Source organism: Trachurus trachurus (genome assembly GCF_905171665.1).
Source record: "Trachurus trachurus genome assembly, chromosome: 4".
Taxonomy (NCBI): domain Eukaryota; kingdom Metazoa; phylum Chordata; class Actinopteri; order Carangiformes; family Carangidae; genus Trachurus; species Trachurus trachurus.
The window spans coordinates 4,789,571-4,813,937 of NC_139898.1; the positions used below are offsets into that span (position 1 = coordinate 4,789,571).

Sequence of the window (24,367 nt, forward strand, 5' to 3'; positions counted from 1 at the left end):
CACATCTTCACCTTTAGGTGGCACCATTGTACTTCCAGTTGCCGTGGTTTCCAAACTGGCCTGGACAGACACCGCTGTCCCCTTTTTCTCAGTCCTTTTCTTCTTGGCACTCTTTAAAGTGAGTGAGTGAACATTTGAATTTCAAACATATTTTAATTTACTGTTACTTTATTTTGGTCCGACTATTTTTGAAGTCTTAAAACAGAGAGTCCTTCACATTACGCCGTCTATATTTAGTCCATTGTTAAATTAAATCTCTGCTCCGGATCTCTGAGCGTGTGTCTGCTCTAACATTTGCACAGTGTTTCTGCAGCAGTTACTTTTATCCACAGTATCCTGACAATACACAGAGACGACTCTTCCTCTAATATCCCCACTCCTCTTCCTCCGTGTTTCATTGTCTTGCCTGGGGGGTCCAGTCTTTTCCACACTTCATTTTTTCTTGTCAGGGAATCAAAGATTTTCTGTCAAATTAATTTGTGAGCAGCTCAATCTTATGAGAACGTCAGTCGATTGAGACCTAAAACCCCCATTACAGGAGGAAGACGGAGAGCGGGACTAACCGCAGAAAGTCAAATACAGTTTTATCACATAATTGAAAAATAATGTCGTTATTTTAATAACTCATCCTGATTCCTTTTGACAAAAAATAAATGGGTTTTGAAATAGCTATAAAAACGAGCCGGGGTTAAATGAATGAGAGCCTAAATAAAATGACACAATCTTAAAGTAAACGTCTGTTTTGCTGTTGCCCCTGTGTTCTGGGCTCGTCACAGGGACAATGCCTGTGTACCACATCACATAATGGTCTTTGCTTAATATTGTCTCTTCAAAAGGTGAGAGACAAATAAGCTTTTATACAAGCAAACACAATGGTGACGGAAAAATAATCTTGAATGGATGAAATAACGGAGAACTTACATTGTACAGTGTAATCATATGTTTGCAACGGTTTAATGACTGGAGATTCAATGCTTAAATTTCTGTGTGGATCCCAGTAAATAGCCTCATACCAAAAAAAAGAAAGAAAAAAAAAATCCACTCTTGAGCAAAAAAAAACGCCATTGAGGTCAAGGTGGATGAATATCTACATATGAACATTATTCACTGTACTTTCACCACAGGACACTTTAACTGTGACGATCTAATCATTTCTAACTGTGTGCAAATTGCATAGTGAGCAGATACTGCTACTATAACCGTGACTACTTCCTGGAGTCGCTATAGGGAGCCACACAATGTAAATGTATACATACGGCTTGGATCGACTGCAGAGGCTCCGCGATCACATGTCAGTCTAAATCCACATTGCTGTGGTTTTTAAACCCTCTGATTCATATGTAAATGTCACATTTAAAATCCAAGGATTCCTAGTGAGTGTGCCCCTATTAAACTATCAATATTAAATATCACAATTCCAGTCAATATTTAACGAGGCCTATTTTCTAACAATGCAGCTTTCAGGGCTCAGAATCAATATTTCAAAAAAAGTTAATTTTTTATAACTTAAGCTTTGAAAGCCCGAGTGCATTATTAATATCAGTTACAAGAGTGTGAAAAGGGACAGATTCCATACGCATCTTCTAAACATAGTGGTGGTGAAAAAACTATACGATGTGCACCGATTCCAACACATATCTTCACTATACTGTCAGCCCCCCCTTCAGGAGGGGGCGGGACAAAAGGACTCCTGACAGCAGCTGTGTGTTGTGCCATCCCCGCTGTGTTTCAAATCCATCACTGTCAAAAGAGTCCCGCTTTTCTTTCACGCTAGAAATCCCATCTCTTCTGTTCTTCTTCTTTGTCCTCGGTTTGTTTATGAGTCTCAGCGAGAGCCCCCTCTGCAGTCTCAGCTCCCTCCGCTGCTCGGGTCTCCCCTCCCCTCTCCCTCTCCCTCTCTCGGATGATCTCCACCAGCCTCTGGAACTTCTGGTTTAACTCCTCCATCCCTCCCACCACTTTGGCGCTGTCCTTCTCCCCGTTGCTCTCCAGTGAGCTCAGTGACTCGGCCCTCGAGTCACGGCCCTCGAACTCATAAGTCTGCAGTGAGTCATAGGGCGGCTGCGACAGGTCAAAGGTGACCTGATCCAGACGGAAATTCAGGAGGTCCTCCATCCGGAGGGGCAGCGCTTTAGCAGCCTCTGTTCTGGCTGCCTCCGCCCCCAGCGGCCATCCTCTGTTGTTGCCAAACATCCCCCCTGGTAAGGGCAAAGGCTGTGGGGCCATATCCTTATTCTGGAGTCTGCAAATGTTCAGTAGCTGCACCCCCCCTGGGTACAACCCACCGCCGCCCGTCCCTTGCACGCACGGCCCTCTGCTGTTTGGGTTCAGCGAGCCCACGATACTGTACGTGTCTCCTTTCAGGTAAAGCTGAGGGTTCACTGCGCCCACCAGACTGCCGCTGGAGTAATTTCGCTCTGAAACGGAGGGAATGGAGGAATCAGTATCAATGTCATCGACTGTGCAGCTGGTGGCTCCTGTGCTGATCTGGGTCTGTGACGACCCCGGCCGTCCCTCTTGCTGGTTTGATGAGGAGCTGGTGTGACTCTGGCATGAAGACTCATTTGGGTCACAGAAGGTCAGACTGGCAGTGTTGCTGGTTGATGTCGCCTCTGCTTCTGTTGGGGTTGTCTGCGAAAAGGAGAAGGGAGAGAGGACATGTGGGACTGAAAGTATGGAATGAAATAAAATGCCAAAAAAATTTGAATGATTTTAGCAACTGCAAAAAATACAAATAATGACATCTGAATCTTTCATATTGAGACAAATCTAATTAATCCCCGAGGGGATTGCTAAAGTAATCATCCAACGATATTGAAATTTGAAATTGAATTGATTGAACTGGAATATTTTTCTGAACTAACAGGGTTTTGTTTTGTTTTTGTTTTTTAAGTTACTCTTTCACTTTCTTTGATAATGTAAACCTGATCTGATTTGACAAATTGTATTAGTTTCTAAAAAACACTTTTATAGTTAAAAAAAAAAGAAGAATAAATAAAACAAAAGCAACCACATGAGCACATGATGGTGTCAGTTCACATTCAGATACATGTCCACAGCTTCTGTAATGGAAATTATTTGTACTGAACATTTTACATGTATTTGCTGATGTTGCAGCCATTCTGGCTCCACACAAAAACGTGGAAAAATAACTCCAGCTGCTTCGTGATACACTCAATAAAAAGAACCAAAATTGAGAGTGTGACCAAATATTTTGCAGCCACAGATTTTTTTTTGTCCAACCTGACTTGACATTTTAGCTGTGGACTGAATAGCTGAATTTGAAGTCGTACTTTTTGATGATTGAAAATCTGAGTTCTCTATTTAACTGTGAAATTGATTAAAAAAAGAAACCCCAATAATACCTTTTGATATAAAAATGTTTCAGTGCTTTGAATTCGGTGGTGTTTTAAGTTCAACATTAGGGATTAACTTGCTTTAAAGATGATCTATAAAATCCTCTCAGGTTCTCTGCCTCCTTATAATTAAGGCATCTTTGTCTGTGCGTATCACCATCGTTGCCTGACCTTGTCCTGATCCTGATTCTCTTTGGTATCTGCTGCCTCTGCTCCGCCGCCTTCATTCCTGTCAGTTATTTTGCTCTTCGTCAGCGTCGGCTCTGCCTCGTAACTCATCTCAGGGGAGGGCAGCAGCGGCTCAAAGGTGTTCTGGTTCTGAATGACGAGGGAGTTGCCGACGTGCCCCCCGGCGAGGGCGTGGGTCAGCTGGGTCAGCTGCAGGCCGGCCTCCAGCGGCCCGGCCGGGTAGTCCCTGACGACGGGCAGGGTGTGGATGCCGTAGCAGAGGCGTCCGTAGAGCGGAGCCGAGCCCGGCCGCTGCTGAGGGTCGAGGCCTGGCCGCGGGTTACGGCTCCAGCTGTACGTCCTGGCCCTTGGTGGATTCTGCTGGGTGTACCATCTGTGCCAGGAGATAAATGTCAGCAAAGTACACGGTCACACACAAACACACACAAACTCCCGTGAGCCACCACTGGCCAGGAACTACTTTTTTTTTTAAAGGGATACGCCAACATTTAGACACCATCCTTTCGACTGTGCGTGCAGTAACAAGGGAGACAGAGCCGTATCACCCATAATTAGCTTAGCTCAAACACTGGAAGTGTATTAGCCTGCCTCCTACCCGAGCCAAAATCAGCAGTCAGAAGCTCTAAACTCTAAATATATCACTTTATTGACATTTCAAACATTTTAGGCGAGAAAGTAGCCGTTTAGATCAGCAGTGTGTCGTTAATTTGTCTAAATAGTAACTGCTGTTTACAATTTTGTTCGGACGAATTCGGCGCTACTCAAGCTAGCCGTTGTGACCAACGCACTTCCGGTTACTTTAACAAAATAAAACACCCGTTGCCCTTTACATACAGAAAACCATGACGATAGAATTTGTGCTTTTACTTTGAAATAGGAAGCTAACCTACCCTCGATGTAGCTAGCTTGAACCAAAATAAACCGTCTTTGCTTGAACCCTCCGTTTTGACCGATCTCATCCCGTTACCGGCATTTGACCGTTCACGATGCCTTACCGGAGAGTTTTGTCAGCTCTGAGACGCAGATCGGCCCGCCGGTTTCCGTTTAGAGTTGCTGAAGAGTTTCTCTGATGACTTTAGGTGGAGGCAGGCTAACACTACCTATGCACTTCCAGCGTTTGAGCTAAGCTAATTACGGGCGATACGGCTCTATCTCCCTTGTTACTGCATGCAGAGTCGAAAGGATGGTGTCTATCTGCTTGTCATGGACTCTGGAGTGAGGCAAGACACGAAAAAAAAATGTTGGCGTATCCCTTTAATGTTTTGGGCATGGCTCACATGTTTCTGTTGTGCATGTGCTGGATCCTGTGCATGCTCTGCAGCGCTGTGATGTCAAAAGCGGCGGTGTCGGCCTCCCCTCCCCCTTCATCATCATAGGATATGATGTTCTCCCTGACATCATCCTCCTCGAAGGGTGAGTGGGAATCTCTCTTCTGATGGCGCAATGACAGCGAGAGTGCACACACCACTGAAGGGCAGAAAAGAGACACATGACCACGTACTCTTCAGACATCACAGAAGCAACCTGACACAACCACTCAGCGTCTTTCAAAAAAAAAAAAAAAAGTCAGAAACAACATATTTTTAGTCGTTGGGAGAGACGGAGACCTGACTGGACCTACCCAGCAGCGTGGTGACACAAGCCAGCATGGCCAGTAAGGTGACCAGACTGAATATGAGAGACGGAGAGGTGGACGGCATGGGCAGGCAAACCATGTGTCTCTCCCACCTCCTGTCCCTCTGCTTCCCTCTGTCCTCCGTCTGCATGCCTCCTCGAAGACAGGGACAAATGGTGACGGTGACCGTGCCGGTGTTGGTCAGACCCGAGGCCCCGTCACGTAGCACGACTGGCACGTAGAGGGTGAGTAAGGATGAGGAGAAGCCAGGGAGGGGATCCAAGGCCGACTGGAGCACCAGGCTGGCCGTCACGCCTGGCAGCGCGGCAGGAAAACACACGTCACACACAATGACAACAAAGGCTGACCTGTTTTGGGTTTAGTGTCGTGCGCTAAATGGAAGAGACGGAGGCGCTACCTCCGCTTTCCCTGATCGTGAGGTTGAGAGCTGAGCTGGACTCCGGAGGGATGCTGAAGTGGACCGGGGTGTCCTGTCCCCCCTGGTCCCTGTCGATGGCTCGCAGAACCTGAACCACCTGCACAACACAGAACAGGAAGCTCACATTTAAAGGGATATTTCAACATTTTGGCAAATTGGCCCATTGCCATAATCCCTATAGTCTTGGGAGTAGGTTCGTTACCTTTAATTGTCGGTGCAAGCTGTTTTTCGATCAGCGGGGCAGAGCCGCAAGCTGCTCAGCTAATGCTACAGAGGCATATGGCATTTCCGGGTTTACCCATCAAACTCATCAAATACACAATCCAACAACTCCAAAACGCTCTCGTGGACAAGTTGTGACCTGCACATTCACCACGCTATGAGATAATAACATATAATTATGTAACACACATGAAGCAAATACTCGGAACTGTGTTTTTTAAGTCACTCCGTGTCTGGGATGTAGTTTACGGCAATGCATTTGCCTTGAAAACAACATAACCTTCCATTATTATCTCATAACATGGTGAATGTGCAGGTCACATTTTGTCCACGAGAGCGTTTTGGAGTTCTTGGATTGTGTATTTGATGAGTTTGATGGGGGAAACCAAGAAATCCCATTAGCCTCCGAAGCGTAGCTCTGAGCAGCTCGCAGCTCTGCCCCGCCGATCGAAAAAACAGCTTGCACCGACAATTAAAGGTAACAAATCTACTGCTATGACTATAGGGATTATGGCAATGGGCCAATTTGCCAAAATGTTGAAATATCCCTTTAATGGTCCTCAAGAAACATCTGAGGGTGCAACACGAGATCCGATAAACTTTTCCACTGCAGAAACTTTGTTATGCTCCATAAGAATAAAATCAAAGTTTTATCACTATTGGCGGTTGGCATCTTTTTATGTGATAACCACTCATAGAGTTTTATAATTACAGCTTCATGGTCACTGATGGAGCCCACCTCCGTGGATTTACAGGGAACAATGAATGGTGTTTTTCAATTTATTGCTCATGGTTCACCCCCCTAATGCTCCATCAGAGCTGTATTTAGTTACTGCCAATGGAAACACAACACTTCCTGCTGCTGCTTCACAATAAAAGCATTCAGCTGGCACGACACGGCGTGGCTCTCATAATGAGGCAGCCACAGAAAATGCAATGTCACTGAAGTTGGCACTGGAAAAATATCTCTTCAGAACAGGAAATGGTCATTTTTTTGCTTTTGGATTAGTCTTTATAATTTTGTAAGAAGAAGCACAGTAGAATTAGAACATGGTTGTAATTATTTCTGACTGACAAAATTGTGAGTTGATTTTCCTGCCTCGTAGCATCTTTTGAGTATTTGAAGTGATGTTCAATGGCGCCCATTGTTACCACAGTAACCAAATCAGCAAGGACTGAAACGTGTAGGATTAGTGTAACATGAATAGTTTATTCCAGTTCATTTATATTTTGAAGTGTAAGACGCCTGACAGTCGGTTATTAATACCCTCCATGACTGATTGTATTAGCTCTCTATTCTAGAGCTGAGTGATCAAACAGGAGGCAACTTTGCCTCCACTTCACCTAATTACCCTTCTGTTTAATGAAAGATGGGGGAAAAAAGCAGGTCCAAAATGAGAGAGACAAAAAAAAACATCACATCTGCTTTTAAAAAGGAGTCATTTACAAGAGGCTGTGACAGAAAGGATAAAAAAACAAGAACACAGGCTGTACTTTTATTCAATATCAGTCAAAAAAGGAAAACAAGAACGGACCTGACCGGGGGCACTGGAGTCACATACAGACGTTGCGTACTGCCTGTCCAACTCTGGCGCATTGTCATTCTGGTCTAGTGTCTCTATGGCAACCACAACCCTTGACACAAGATTTGGATTGTCTGAAAGAAAAGGGGAAAAAAAGGAGCACCAACACTAATGTTGAAATTATCACTGAATATCATTTATATAGCACACTTATATTCCCTAATGTTTCCAACTCCGGGCACCGCTTCTGGTGAAATATGACTGGAGTGAGCTGCTGCTGCTGCTGCTGCTGCTGCTGCTGCTCATAGTGCCCGAGGACATGGAGGGGTGGGGGGGTCGGGGAGGGGGCTGACATACCCCTCTGTGTGGCGATGACAGTAATATTATGCCACTGCTCCTGCTCTCGGTCCAACTCCATCACTGTGCTGATAAAGCCCGTGTCAGAGGCGATGCGGAACAGAGCCTCGGGGTCTGACTGGGGATCGACGGAGTACCTGAGATACAGAAATAGGGCACGGGCAGAAATAGGAAAAAGGGAAAGGGAAAGGGGGGAAGATAGTGAAGCGAGCCCTGAGTGAGTGAGTGAGTGAGTGACTGAGTGATTAGGTGAGCATGCGATGGCGTGATAACCACCTGATGTTGCTGCTCTGCCCTGTGTCTGGGTCCAGGGCGTAGACCCGGCCGACGGAGCAGACGGGGGGGCAGTTCTCCGACACGTCCAGATGGTAGCGAGCCTGGGAGAACCGCGGCGGCTCGTCGGCATTGAGCACCATGACCCGCACCGTGGCCTGGTCCTTAAAGGGGCCTTTGCTGAGGTAGCGGGCGTCCACCATGGGGTTGGCCACCTCCACGGCGAAAGTGTAGGAGCTGCGGGTCTCGTAATCCAGCAGCTGTTGGGTGGAGAAGCACAGCTGCCTCACTCTGTTTACTTTATTGAAGACCTTTCATTTATGATTTATACTATGTGTATATGTGTTGTAGATTTTCTCCTCTCATACAGCAGTCTTATTCATAATTAATATACAGTAAGTAACTTTTCTCTTGCTTTCATTTGGACGCTTGGATCGCTCTAATAAATGTTGCATCATTACTCATCAGGCTCCCTCCTCGCCCCCTTCTAATCAAAGATTTTCACCGCTCAATAATTATCTTTGCTGTTAACACATGTGAAAAACAGATAAATTCACAACGGCTGCCTCGAACGGGCTCTACGCACATGAAATAAGCTGTTTTTTTCTTCTTCTTATTGGTTCATTGTTGCTCATTAATCGTAGAGCCTCCGGAGTGTGGAGGCTGTTTGATGGAGAACTGGATGTTTAACTGGCCAAATAAAATCTATTTGCAGCACCACACCGGAGCAAACTCTCCGGTTCCACATCAGATTGTGTGTATACCCCACCTTGTTCAGCACAATCACAGCCTCCTGGTCTCTCCCGCTTATATTGAATATCTCGGCCTCCTCTGCGTCCAGAATGGTAAACTCCAGCTGCGCGTTCTCTCCCAGATCAGGATCGGTGGCGGTGAGACGGCCCACCTCCACACCTGGTGCTGCCAGCTCAGACACAGAAAATGACCATGCACCTGCAGAGGGGAAAACAATAAACATAATGGTTCTGGAGGACTGGCACTGAATGTTGATTACTCTCTACGTGAAAAAAAGTAAAAGTGAATAAAGTGAGGCAGGAAATGTTGAGTCACAACACAGCGGTTATTCACATGTTGGACGTGACTGAAACAAAGAGTTACTAGAGAAAGAAAAAATCCTCCAGTCCGTGTAGACCAAATGATGGCAGACATACTCTCACTCAAACCCCCTCCTCCAGGTTCCTTGTGGTTCTTCTCTGCAGAGTTTCACTGCAGAGGCACAACAGGACTGAAGCCTCATGCTCGCTTTGAAATTCTGAATGTGTTTTGCTCAGACTGGACTGTGTGGCTGTCTCCCAGCTCTTCCACTGGAAGGAGAGGAGACACATTTGCAGCAACCAGTGCACTTTTATTTCCCCTGTGAGCACAGAGGCAGGTTTTAAATTTTTTAAATCGAAACTGTGAAACTACCTTTGAACACCTTTCCTGAACTCTATGGGCTCTACTTTGGTAGACTAGGTGCAGGCGAGGCGCATCTGCCCTGCGCCTCGCCTTCGCTTCGCCAACGGGGAGTGGCCAGGAGCAGATTGCGATTTTGCTTCGAGACGCAGCGGAGCGCATCCCGCCTACTTCCCTCCCACCGGCGCAAATGGCATAGAGGGTGGAGAGAAGGCGTGGAGTGGGTTTGACACAGCCGAGTCAGATCTTCACCAATCAAATGAGCTCCTCTCCTCGCCTTTAAATCCGCCGCGCGCGCAAGGCGGACGTTTGATTTCACCGTGGAAGAGAAGATTTGAATCAGCACCTACAGATTACAGCATAGACAGTACATCTATTATCGATTGTCCCGTCACACTTATGACACATCAAAGGCTGCACAGATGAAAGATGAGGATGGATTACTGCTGTGTTGACACTACACGATTATCTGCTATATTTATGTATTTACTTATTGATTTATTGAGCCGCATCGTCACGCGACCATAACAAATAAAACTGAAAACAAATAAACCACAAGCAGCCTGGCATCATAGTGAGCAGATATTCACAACTCCATCTCAGGTAAATTCTAAAGAAAAAAGAAAAAGAGAGACGCTCCGTGATCTCCGTTACGCACAGCTGTTTGTTGTGATCTGTGCACACCTGTTTAAATATAGGTTACTAAATATGAGTGTCTTTATTAATGGAAAAGGGGTGTGTGTGTGTTTTTTTTTGTTTTTTTTACTGGGCAACAGCTCTCAATCTGTCAGAGCAAGTGAGACGGGAGGAAACTGATGTTCTGGTCCGGTCCAAGCTGGCAGTGTCCGGTCGCGCGAACAGACCTCACGGGCTGATGATGCAAAAGTAGTCTGGGAGGGAGGAGGGAGGAGGAGGGAGCAGGTCTATCTATCTATCTAACCTATATTTAAACACGTGTGCACAGATCACAGCATAAACAAACAGCGCTGTGCGTAACGGAGGCATTTCAGTTTTATGTGTTATGGTCGCGTGACGATGCGGCGCTGGCCCCTAATAAATCAATAAGTAAATAAATAAATAAATAGCTGATCATCTGCAACGGCACAGTGTGTAGTGTCAACACCTGCTCTTGGGACATCCACGGCTGTCTCAGTCCCTCCCTGGTTTCATCTGTGTTAATTCAGTCAGGCTGAGTTTCCATTACGCATGCCTTTGATCTGCCATCAGTGTGACGGGACAATCTATATGTGTATGTGCTGATTCAGATACAATAAATAGGGGTTATTGTGATGATTATTATTATTATTATTGTTGTTAATTGCATTTAAATGTGCCTGGAAGTGTGGAAATCTGCCTGTGAGGTCTTGGTGACGTGGGCGCACTGCGCGCTGGGCAGTCAAAATACCAGTCCGCTGGCTGCGCTTCGCCTTGCGCTGAGACTAGACCAGGTTGGAGCTGGCGAGCTTTCGGCGCACTCTCCGCGCGGTCTATCTGTAACAAATTGTCACTGCGCCACGGCGAATCTGTCGACACCTCCCCCTGCTGCGCCACCACTCCCATCTCAGCGCACAGCAGTCTGCCAATTTACCGAATCCACTGCGCACCTTGTTGAACTGGAGGAAAATGCCACTTCGCCAGCTGCGTCAGGGCTCGCTTCGCTGCGCCACCCTGAGTTGCGCCACTAAAATAGGGCCCAACCACTTGATGTATGTTAAAGGGGTAGTTCAACATTTTGGCAAATCAGCCCATTGCCATAATCCTTAATAGTTTTAGCAGTAGGTTCGTTACCTTTAATTGTCGGTGCAAGCTATTTTTAGAACGGTGGAGCAGAGCCGCGAGCTCAGAGCTATGCTACGGAGGCTAATGGGATTTCTTGGTTTCCCTCATGAAACTCATCAAATACACAATCCAACAGCTCCAAAACGCTCTGGTGGACAAGTTGTGACCTGCACATTCACCACGCTATGAGATAATAACGGAATGAAAGAACGGCGTATTTGATGAGTTTCATGAGGGAAACCAAGAAATCCCATTAGCCTCCGTAGCGTAGCTCTGAGCAGCTCACGGCTCTGCTCCGCCGTTCAAAAAATAGCTTGCACCGACAAATAAAGGTAACAAACCTACTGCTAACACTATAGGGATTATGGCAGTGGGCCAATTTGGGCCAAAATGTTGAACTATCCCTTTAATAATGATTTTGGACAAATCTATATGTTAAATATGCAACAAACTCAGTGTTTGGACATTTTCTCTTCTTGTAATTCCAGCAGCATATGTATGATTGTAAACTAGATGCAGCCATCAGAGTAGCGATGCCTGTCACCTGGTCCACTGCCGAAGCATCTCAAACTGCTGCATAAACATGAGAGAAAACTGAGTCCAAATGGAAATTCCTTTAAATCCAGCACCATCATCATGTCAAAAACTGTCATCTGTCCAGTTCTTTGATTTATCATCAAATAACTGCCTTCCTAATTGCCTAGCTGTGTTTATGCTAATTACCAAATGCAAGGATTCTACCTTGGTAAACATGGAGGAAGACTGACTATAGTTATCACTACTGTATCTGTTAACATTGTCATTGTGGGCCCATGTTGTCATGCTGGTGTTAGATTATACACTGCCCATCCCAAAAACTTGGATTTAACTAAATTAATAAGTAATTACTGTTTGGATGATTATGTTTCAGCTGGCAACAACTTATTTAACCCTAACTGATGCAGTCTCATTTCTTGAACAACCATGTCAGAAGACACATCCTGTGGTCGTGGAAAAGATGTTCATATGTTTCAGAAGGGTCAAATTACTGACATGCATCAAGCAAATAAAACATCTAATGAGATTTCTGAGACTGCTAAAATTGGGTTAAGAACTGTCAAATGCAATATTAAAAACTGAAAGGATGGTGGGGAACCATCATCTTCAAGAGGGAAATGTGGTCCAATGTGACCACAGAGTCCAGACCTTAAAGGGATAGTTCAACATTTTGGCAAACTGGCCCATTGCCATAATCCCTATAGTCAGCAGTAGATTCAATATCCTTAATTGTCGGTGCAAGCTATTTTTAGAACGGCGGAGCAGAGCCGGGAGCTGCTGAGAGCTATGCTACGGAAGCTAATGCAATTTCTTGGTTTCCCTCATCAAACTCATCAAATACACAACAGCTGTTTATTCTATCGTACTGTATGTCTCCAGCATTTAACATTAGAGCTGTAACAATCAAAACCAGAAAAACAACCAGGACAAAAACAACAACAACAAAAGGCTTCTGCCACAAACAATTAAACACTTTCACACTCCTGGGTGGATTCTTAGCTCAGTGTTTTTCAACCTTTTTTGAGCCATGGCACATTTTGTTCATTAAAAAAATCCCGTGGCACACCACTAACTAAAAATGTTACAAAATGACACAGTGCAGCCTAATACAGTAGGAATATAATACAAATATTGTCTCTTACAGTGTAGTTAGTTTATTCTGACTGAGTAATGGTCATTGCTAAGGCCAGGTCCTTGTGCAGGCTTCTGCCACTACACCCACTGACATAAAAGAGTCCTATTTCATTTGCCAACTCTGCCAGACAGTCACTATTGCAGACACAGATGCTCAACAAAGCCAAATTATTTTTAGGAGCTAAACAATATTTGTTTGGACACAAACTGTTAACCGATGAAGAACTTGGATTCTGATTTGACTCTGATTCTCCTTCTTCTTCTTATGTTTTTTTTCTTCTTTTTTTAGCTATGTCAATCAACTCATGGGAGCTTGTCAACACGTGCACACTTCCACCCTTTCCTTCAGCCATATTTCACAGCAAAGCGTTACATGAGAGGATTTACAATGCTGTGCACTCCTTGTGATAGAAAGTCAGAACAAACTCTGAGTGCAACCTGCTTCACAGTGTAAGGATGGTGCACCTCTCCAGCCGGCTCCCCGTCACTCACCTGCAGCTGCACAGACGAGCAGAGGAGCGCTCTGCTGTTCTGGCGTGGATGTGCCGCAGCACAGCGGGAGCAGCGCGCGTGTGTTTTATAAAAAAAAACAAAAAAACAAAAAGAGACCAGCCGGTCGATACAACCATTTACCACGCACGTAACGTCAGCACGTTAGTTAAACTGGTTTAACCATAATAACTGGAGTTTGCATCCATACCCAACTTTTTTTCTCCCCCATTCAAATCGGGGACGTCTGGTCACCCTAGTTTACCGCCTGCCGTTTACCGGACTCCATGTGAACGCAGCATAACTATCCCTTTAACCCCATTGAGAATCTTTAAAAAATGAATGCAAATGATACCAAAGCAAATGCGTTCCGTAATCAAAGCTAAAGGCGGTCTAACAAAATATTAGAGTGTGTGACTTTTATTTTGGATGGGCAGTGTACATTTGTAATCACATTTGGCTTTTATCAAATTAAAATGTCGAACATTTGCTGAGTGAAACTACAAATGTTAAAGACTGGTTAATGCAGTCTAATAGATATCATTAAAATAAAAATAACTGATTTACAGTACGAACAAAAAAGCAAATGTATTATTATTATTATTAATCAGAACTTTGCTCGTTGTAGCCCTGGTATCTCTACACTGAATGAAACCCTGTCAAGCTCTGTATTTATCCCACCAACAGTGACATGTGTTCAGCTGAGAATGTGATCTGTTATTGTTACACTGTTTCCACTTAGTGAGCATGAGAATGAAACCAGTGATGTGTGGAAGGTCATTCACTCACTGGAGAGAAAAAAAAAAAAGAAATGACCTCTGCGCGCTGGTGATGCTGCAACAACGAGGGGCCAAATCTGGAGAAACGCTCCCCTTCAAAACCGTGAGCGTCTCTACCTTGCTGATTGTTAATTATTCAAATCCTTAAAGCATTTGAAAATCACTCCCCTCACACTCAAAGAGCATGGTAAATGAGCTGTTTGCTTAAATCGTGGCATTATTTTCAAACAGAAAGTAATGACTAGGAGTGAGGTGGTGAGGGAGCGAAGATACAGTGAGATAACAGTAAATAAATAACACCCTGCTGGTATTTGAAATATTAAATTGCTCCTATAAAGCCCTGCGTAGAAGAACAATATATCAACATGAGAAAGGGGGGCTTTTAAACATTAAGATCAGCGCGGTAAGCAGAGACTTTTAGGGGGAAGAAGTAGGGAAAGGCGAAAGCAAAACAGGGGCAGTATATAGAGAAATGCAGTATATGTCTCAAAGTGTTAGACACGTTCTGCAGTGATTTTACTGTCTATTGAAGCAGAAAGCACTGAACTTTAAGATGAAATATTAATAGCAGGGAACAGCGAAAAGCTTGGATAAGAAAAAGTGGACATGATCTTTCACTCTTCATCATCCAGCCACAGCCCATTTGAACCTCAGTGACCACGCCGGAGTGTTTAGATGAATGTTAATGCCAGTCATTCTGGCAAAAGGCTGCGTTATCGAAGCTGCTGCTTAAAAAAAAAAACAATGACGAAGAGGAATGGGTGAAAGGAATAAAAAAAAAAAAGGAGAGGAAGACCCTGGACTGACAGGCTGTTTAGCTACTACAAGAGATTATATTTTATCATGCACCTGTCAAAGCCACCAGGACCCAAAGGAAGCAAGAAATATCAGTCTGCTGTCACAAAATGCCATTACCACATGTTTCATCATTTTAATCTTAGCTCACACACACACAGACACGCACACAAACACACACACACGCACACAAACACACACACACTAAAGCTATAGAAGCAACCAAGAGTTAAGTGGTGATCTGATAGCAGCAGTGCTTACTGCGTCTGAAATGAGGGGGGTTGTCGTTGACATCGCTCAGCTTCACGGTGACGGTCGTGGTCCCTGATAATCCGCCCAGATGCCCCCCCATGTCTTTGGCCTGGAGGACGACCAGATATTCATCCTGAGTCTCCCTGTCCATATCGGGTACGGCTGTCCGCAGGACGCCTGGTGGAGCGGGGCAGGGGGGAAGCGGGACGTAGAAGCAGAAAAATCACAACAGTTACAGATTTCACAGTGACACAACGTCTCCAGAAATTAACATCAAGAACGAAGTCAGTTGGATGCGTTTAAGAGGCCGGGAAGGGACGGGACGGGGCGGGGCGGGGGCCCACACGTGACTCGTGGCCGCTTCTGTTAGTGAACGGATGGTGTAAAACATCAGTGGAAGTGTTCCTATCCACGCGGGACGTATGGTACAAATAACACGACATATGACATCTAACAATGCCGCTGGGATTTACTGTGTGAGGTGTAATCAGAGGCTGCGGAGGCGCTACGCTGTGGTAAACAGCTTTGAGGGGGGATGAGTGGTTGTACATGTGAGACTGTGACCAGACCTGTCTGAGGATCCACAGAGAAATAGTCCTGACCGTGAGTGATGGCATACACCAGTCGGGCGCTGTTTCCATATGTCGGATCATCCGCATCTCTGGCCGTGACTTGGATTATAGACGTGCCTATGGGAAACACAGAGGGGGGAACAGGGGTTAAAGTAAAAAAAAAAAAAAAGCTGGTGGTTTGTTCATATAAACCGTCCTGGAGTGACATCTATCTTTTTGAATATCAAATACTTACATCTGCGGGATTTACGGGGATTATCCACTTCTCTGCCGTCTATCTGTGCGTTCAAAGCATTTATCTTAAGATATATATACTGCACACTGTTCCCCTGCTGGAAACTCTGATCCTGTGATATGAGCATTTTAGTCACATTCTGGCAACAGTATGATGGAATGTGAGATATTAGATATTTTTAGACAGTGTGGGTGTCTATTATACAGAGAGAATACGCGATTAGCAGATTAATTGATTGACAGAAAATGAATCTGCAGATATTCCTTTAATTGATTAACTGTGACAAGGAAAGATGAGATGCGTTGCTGTATCTTTTTTTCTTTCTTCAGTTGTCAGTGTTTGGTGTTTTGACAGGATTTTTCACCGTTTTGATTCCTCCCATAATTAATCATTAAAATAATCATTAGTTGGTTGGTTGAGAAAATTCTGGAGGATTATTTCATTCCAGCTGGATCAGGACTAAAATACTAAAACTGACTAACATAACATAACTAATATCCCATATTTCTACTTCAGAAGAAAGTCATATAAAATATATGACCTAGTGAAGCTTCAAACTGTCACTGTCACTATGTATAAAGCACATAACCAGCTGCTTCCGAGCTGTGTCCAGGAACAGTTTAGGCCGAGAGAACCAGCACAACCTAAGACTTTGTCTTCTCGCTTGATTTGCAAATACAAGTTATAATACAAACTCTGTCCTGATTTGTTTTTTGCTTGTTTGTTTTTATTTTAATGCTCTTTATTTCCACTATGTAAATGGAAATCTTATGTACAAAGGGTAGGCACAATAAGCTATCCACCTTTTTCCGGACGTCAAAAACGTAAGCCTGTTTTGCCGGTTTTGCTCTTCCGGTGGAATTTTATGTTTACGTTTCCATGGTTTCAGTAGTCGCGGTAAATGCATGGATTTATTTATTTATTTTTTTCAATAAAAATCTGTAAAACGCATGGATCATCACACCAGCTTTTAACAGTGGATATCACACAAATTGACATCCGTGTTAAAAGCCAGCGTTAATAGATCCATGCGTTTACCGCAACTATGACAACGACTGAAAACCATGGAAACGTAAATGTACAATTCAACCAACGCGGCAAAACCGGCTTCCGTTTTTGACCATAGATGACGTTCGGAAACTTGTGGATTGCTTCAGCCTACATGGTTGCATGTATTACTGACCAATCCATGCATTTTGTCAGTCTCTTCTTTTTTTAATCGACCAAATTAATAAATAAACTAAACTAAACTAATTGTTGATCAGTTCAGCCACACAAAGCCACTTAATTTATGTTAAGTTATCATTATATCATTGTAATAATGCTGCAAAATGTCCTTCCTTCACTCTGTCCATCATCTTATGAATTGTGAGACAGTTGAGTTTATCCATTGTAAAATCCTCCTAATCTATCAATGGAATAAAGTGAACATACTGCTGCTCTAATGGATGAATCACTCTGTTCTAGTGAATGAGTGAATCCATTGTCAGTAAGGACATATAAATAAACCTGCTCTCCATTAAGAACAGAACATTTTAAGATCTCAAGTGGAGCGTCCCCCTTATACTTGTTTTTTTTGCCTCGTACCAATGTTGGCCATCTCCGGCACCATGGCAACGTAGGCTTCCTTAGGGAAGATGGGCGGGTTGTCGTTGATGTCCTGCACTCTGATGATGAACTCTGACGACGGCTCCAGGGCCCGGCCGGTCTGACGGTCCGTGGCCGTGGCAATGAGCCGGTACTGGTCCTTCTCCTCGCGGTCCAGGGACTTGGTGACGTGGATGTTTCCCGTGTTGCTGTCGATAACAAACACGGAGCCCACTCCCTCTCCCTCCAGCGTGTACTTGGTGCGGCCTTCTCCTTTGTCCATATCCGTGTGCAGCTGGAAAAAATATACATATAACAGGGATACAGAGGGAGGAAAGAAAGCTGATTTATTACAGTTTATTTCAGTAGAGTCCTTCAGGAGTCTTTTAGACCTTGTCTTTCATATTGAATGTACTTGCTTTTCCTGAAGCGGAGACCCTCAATTATATGTTATTTTTCCTTTTGTCTGCACAATGTATCTTTAATTCTGACACTTGATGATCATACTGTGTACTTGTTTATAATTGTGTTTGGTTTTGCTTTTATGCTTGCTTTGCTTGATCGGTGTTGCTGTTGTGTTGTTCTATCTCTGTAATCAGGGCGTCATTGTAAAAGCTCTCAATTGGCTTCCCTGAATAAATAAAGGTTTGAAATGAAATGAAATGAAATTGAAATGTCACGATTATAGATTTTCTTGGTACAATTATTGTCAGAGAAATAATTATGGTATTATGATTATTATGCATTAATACATTTCACAACACTATGAATGTGTAAAATCAAATATAGTCAAAATATAATTACATTACTTACTGTTTACACAAAATATTTCAAGTATGTATCATTTCATATAATATATATGACCAATTATTAATCTCCCAGGGGAAGTGTTTGAAATATTCAGGTCATATTGTTATTTATACCAAATGTTTACATTTATTCTAATCGTTTTTTTTTTTTTATTATTATAAATGTCAATGTTACGTTAGTTTAATGGACCAGTATCTGGGCAATTACCTTTATTTTGGCGCACATCTGCCGATATATCATCTTTTTTGGAAAATAACTTTATTTAAGAAACTTTACAATTAATTAATTGTGGCGTTTAATACCACAATTAATTATGAAAACAAGTAATCGTGACATCCCTAACATATAAAAAAACCCTAGAGTCGGTTACTGTGACACCTCCAGGCCTCACGGCAGACTGCTGATGCAGGTATTGCTCATTAACACCGCCGCGAGTGCTGCGAACACAACAACGTAAAAAAAAGGGGGCGAATCGTGTTGGGGCGGGATGTGCTCAGTGAATCTGAAATAAAAAAGGCACCAGGTGTGGAAGATACATATGGGACCAGGATGAGTAGTGATGCACACAGCTAATCAGCTCATTGGACCAAACATGCCACTGGGGGCTTTTGAGGGCAAAAAAAAAAAAAAACCCACATCAGTGTGGACAGCGGCCATGTAAATGTCCCACATGTATGTTCACAGATGCATCCTGCTAACACAGGCAGCATCCATCTGTAATTCTTTCCGTCTTCTCCCGTCCATCTGTCCCGTCCTTACTCCTTGTAAATCCATCTGCCTCACTTCCCTGCACCTATTAAACCACCTCTTTTTCCAGTTTCTTGCGTCTCTCCCTTTTCATCAAGTTACCTCGGTTACACAGGATGCCCATCTGCTCACATTTCTCATTCCTCTTGCTCTCCTCTCCCTCTCTCCCTCCCTCTCTCTCTCTCTCTCTCTCTGTTTTACTCTCTGATGCAGAATGCTGGTTGGGTATTTAACGGCAGAGAGGATATTAGTGTGAGCTTGATAGGTAGAAGTCCAAACACACAGAAATAGAAAGCTAAAGAGATTATTCAGCCCTCATGACACTGAGCTTTCTGACCAGGAACCCTCACAGTTCTCTACCCTTAAGGCGCATCTGCACATGTTCATAATCCACAAGGCTTACTCCCAACTTCTGCTGCATGTGGACCCTCGACACTTCCAGGAACTAAAGCCTTTCGTTAAAAAAAAAAAAAAAAAAAATCAACCTCAACAATGACTGTTTACAAATTTGAAGAAATTATCTTAGCGAGGCACATTCATCCTGTGACGCGCTCGTGTGAAAAAGAGGAATTTAATTGCCTACATAATGATGTGTTGGCGAGTAGAGGAGCTGCACACTTGAAAGCATCTTCTACGTTTCAACATAATGCATGTTAACAACATACAGTACGTTCAGGCATTTCTCACGCAGCATGCAAGCAGAGTCCAGGAGAATATATAAGATTAGTGTACATCATGTGTATATATGTGTGTGTGTGTGTGTGTGTGCGCTGCAGGGATAAAGTTGGGGATTATAGAAACTCATGATAGCATACCCTACAAATTGCTAGATAAGGGACTCAGGCTTTTTTTTTATTCATCCCTACACACCCACATCCCACTCACTCTTTCTTCCTTAAAGCTAGCTTTGATTCTGATCCCACACTTCACCGCCAGAGACATCTTTGTCAGAGTCTGTGCCTCTTTGCTTCACCCCCCTCCTCTCTTCTCTACCAGGCCCTATCCTCTCCTCACTGTCTAATTGCTGGCTCGGTCCTGCTGTGCTTCAGTCGGCGTGGAAAAACACTCTCACCGAGGGGAAGAAATTCATCCGCCCCAGACAAACAAAGCTGAGAAAGAAGAGGAAATTCTCTTTTTGTCGCCGCCTGTCCCGCTCTGTAATCTGAATTTTCCCCTCCTCTCACTCCTCCGCCACATTCACCTACGGGTTTTGTACAGTATCTTCTTTGCGCTGCTTTATTAATATTTTTCTTCAGCAGCCGCCAAACTCTTCCCTCTTTTTTCGCCCCGTTGGTTGAGTCACCTGAGATTTGGACTGTTGATAGCTCACCTCAAGCCTCGCGTCATTAATGGGTTTTGACGCGATCGTCTCTATTTTTGGCAAATAAACTGAGGCGGAGAGAGAAACCACTCTGCTTCCAAACCCCCTTGTAGTGCAGCGACGCTTTATTACATGAATATCCAACCTAAAGACTGTGCTCGCAGCGGAAACCAGCAGCAGCCCCGGTGTGTCTACTGATTGCTTTAACGCCCCTCCCAGACTGTATCAATAACAACCAGAGACGGAGATTAAACATTTATGAGGTGTACACTGCACTGGTAAGAATCCAATCTAGACTGTCACTATAAAGTATACTGCTGGCTGCAAAGTGGCTGGCAACATTCCCTGTTAGTGTTACAGCTGATATAATCCCACTCTGAGTGTGCCGTGGCTGCCAGCAGCTGCATTAGTGAGGAGCACCTGACTGTGAAATGCTACAAGTGAGCCCCTGGGATCCCAATGGTTCAGGTGTGCTGCCGTGGATTAAATCATCTCAGGCACCTCTCGTGTTGAGAGTGCAGCACCGACAGCAGTCGAAGAGGGTTTTTTTTGCTGGTGTGGCCCCCGCCGCGAAAAGGCTCAAGAACGTGACACGACAAGTGGCGCACAAACACTGCAATTATATGGTGTCGTGCTTTTTGCCGTACGCCTGAGCGCGTTAAGGAGCACCCAGAGCACGGGAGAAGACTAATCAGGATTTGTAGAAGACGAGAAAAACGAGGCTTTGAACAAATAATCTGTTTTTTTTTCTTCCATCTCAATTAACGCACAGTTTGATGATTTGGCCTTTCTCTCTCTCTGTCTCTGACCCCTGGACGCTCGCCCACGCTGCTTGGCCCTGCTCCGCTGCGCCGTCCAAGGTCGTTACTGGCCCACTCAACCTGACACGCTGTTACAGCGGCCCACATTAGAGTGGGTCATTTTTTAATGGTTTTCAAATAATAGCGTCTAATATTCCTCTCCCAGGGTTACTGTTACTGTGGAGAGAGGGAACTGAAGGAGGGAGTGACGTGAGGATCGATAGTCAAGTATCAATGCTTCCGGGGCGGTCCGTGGCGCAGTGGTTAAGGCGGCCGCCCCGTGTAGAGGCTACAGTCCTCATCGCAGGCGGCCCAGGTTCGAATCCCGCGTCGGGCAGCCCCTTTCCTGCATGTCATTCCCCCTCTCTCTGCCTCCCCGTTTCCTGTCTATCTCTACTTGCTATCAAATAAAGGCAAAAAGCCAAAAAATATACTTAAAAAAGTATCGATGCTTCCGATACTTGACTATCGTGTCCGCTTTAGGATTGAAAGGCTACTCAGTGGGTTGAGTATGTAGAGGCTACAGTCCTCGCCGCAGCTGGCTTCGGTTCAAATCCTGAATCCGGTGGCCCCTTTGCTGCATGTCATTCCTTCTCTCTCTGCCTCTCCATTTCCTGTCTCTCTACTACTACACTATCGATTAAAGGCAAAAGCCCAAAAATATACTTTAAAAAAAGGAAGGGTAGGCTACTCATAATAAAGTATTGATATTATCACCAGTCTGCACTAATTTGGGGTTAACAACTATTTTCATCACAGCAGACAGTCATTTACAGGACCTTCTCCCCTTCCACACACACAGCCCCGTCATAGCCCTATAGCAGGTGGATTAAAGTTTGGATGTTATTATTAAAGGTAGAGTCTGCAGGTTTGTTCATTGCAGTGTGTCAACACAGCATTCAAACTGGGCCCCTCCTCTCAGGCTCAACTGTGCAGCCTCCTGGTCCTGACAGCAGCAGCAGCAGCAGTTGTCAGGACCACAAAGAAAAGGAAAAACAGTCCAAGTGAAGCGCTGGCTGGCAACGGGAGCCTGGAGGGCTCAGCTGTGACGAGTAGGAGGGCCGTTGCGGGGAGTAAATGCTAGCCACCACCGCTAGCGGAAGTTAGTGTCGAGCTGGCATCTGCCGCTAGTATCTGGGACAGCTAGCGGGGCTAGCATCCCTCCTACTCGTACTGTACGGAACGTCACCTGCTCTGTCATTGGCTGGAGAGAAAGCTCCCATAGGAGATGAGCAGGATTTCTTTTGAACAAGTCTATATTTTGTTTCTTAGGAAAATCCTGCAGACTCTACCTTTTTAAAAAAGTGTTTCTAATTAAAGAAGAAGAAAGATTATCTGTGGTTTATTCACTGCTATCTCAGAGACTTTGCAGATTATTCCTTTAAATGTGAATTCAAATGGTCAATGCAGTCCTCTAAGCTATGTTCTAAATGAGTTCATTTTCATTTGTGGGAAATGCAGAAAAGCCCATTCTGAAGAAAGGCTCTCATTTTCACCCCCATGTCTATACCATTGTTACTCCTTTGCATTTAATGTCTGTATTTCAGTGTTTTGTTGCCACTGACAATTCAAATTAAACCAAAGAATGACAGTGTGTGTTTTAGTGTAATTGTGTTACTACAATTTGAAACACACATGAAGCTTTTGTAAAATGTATCGGCAATAGCACCTCTGGATGGGATCGGAATGAAAACCAGTGGTATCGCACTGGAGGTAGGAGAGCAGACACACAACAGCCACACGTAGTTCTGGCAAACATGTAGATACAGTAGGCTATTAGGAATACAAAATACTGTTCATGCTTTTGCCAAAACTCCAAACTGAGGCACAGACCTGACCCACACACACACACACACACACACACACACACACACACTCATGCTGGCTGCTTACCCGTCCAATGAGCACAGGCTCGGGCCCTCGGTACTCCTCGATCACAAAGAACTGGTTCCAGAGCCAGCTCCTCCGGCGGCGGGAGCGAGGCCCCGACCGGCCATCCTCAGACTCCGTGACCCACTTAGAGCGGCCCCGCGTCCCGTCAGGCACCACGTCACCGACACCTGTCTCCAAATGCAGCTCCGGCCGGAGAGAGCGCTCCTCTTCTGAACCGGCCATCGGGCTGCGATCATTAATTACACCTTCAACCTCTCCATTAGTCAGATTGCTCTTTTTCTCCTGGTTCACGGTGAGTTCAGGACTATGTTTGGGTATTAAAGATTCTGGATGTTCAAGTGTGACTGCACTGTCATTTAGTTGAACATTTGGCAGGGCTCTTACATCACCCTGACGCTGCTTCTCCACATCTCTGATTCTCATAAAAAGATTGTCCCTGGACTCTGGTGCTGATAAAACTTCTTGTCTTTCGCTTAATGTCACTTGCAAATCCTGATCTTCCTTCGAAAAGCCAACAGCCACCGAAATGCAGTTTCTTTCCCCCTCACAGAACAGGAGCAGGAGAAGCACAATGTGCGCTGCCATGGCTGGATTTCACCGATCAGTCTGTATTGAAAAGGAACTGACGAGCTGCTGACCAGAGGCGGGTCGTCATGATGACGTCGTCTTCCCGGAGACAAGCTGCGGATCGTCCTCTCCTCTCGTGCCTTCCCCGCGATGCACGCATGCCGCAGGCGTTCACCTGAGAGAACACATCATTAGTGACATCTATTAACTGTCTTAATTAAGACCAGAAACATAGTCCCGCAAGAAACAGGCGTGAAACAGGCGACAATGTGGAATTGAAAATCTCCATCATCAGCAGATACGCTGATACAAACTTGTAGTTGGATGTTTCAGTGCTGCTTGTTGAGCCGCTCTGTTTGCTGATCTGAGCGCTTCCTGCCAGCTGCTGTAAAAATAGCAGTGAGTTTCGCACAGACACTGAGCGCTACGGCCTGATAAGAGTAAGACATGATGTAAAAAAGAAAAAATTAAAAAAAAAGGGAGAATTCACTCTGTATCAGATCCTGGCGGTCACATTATTCTGCTGTTGTGTTTGAATACTATTGATCACTCGTCTCAGACAATTAAGTGTGGTCTTAAAAAATTTCAATTAATTTGCAGCCTGAGGTCGAGGAGATGAGGGGGAAGCTCAGGTACTTTACTGTTCCTTGTCACACACAACTGCCCGGACACGGGGGTGATTT

General features: G+C 44.6%; 1 protein-coding gene across 1 annotated transcript; it reads right to left on the reverse strand.

The window, feature by feature from the left end:
- Positions 1–1,770: 1,770 nt before the first annotated feature.
- Positions 1,771–23,339, reverse strand: cdh24a (cadherin 24, type 2a; the record flags this gene model as incomplete). The annotated part of the gene is made up of 13 exons (XM_083970054.1): positions 1,771–2,631; positions 3,528–3,918; positions 4,823–5,012; positions 5,167–5,475; positions 5,579–5,696; positions 7,357–7,478; positions 7,702–7,838; positions 7,978–8,234; positions 8,744–8,925; positions 15,162–15,329; positions 15,722–15,841; positions 17,547–17,841; positions 23,118–23,339. 13 exons carry the CDS (start codon positions 23,337–23,339, stop codon positions 1,771–1,773), a joined length of 3,372 nt encoding a protein of 1,123 aa, XP_083826180.1.
- Positions 23,340–24,367: the final 1,028 nt, after the last annotated feature.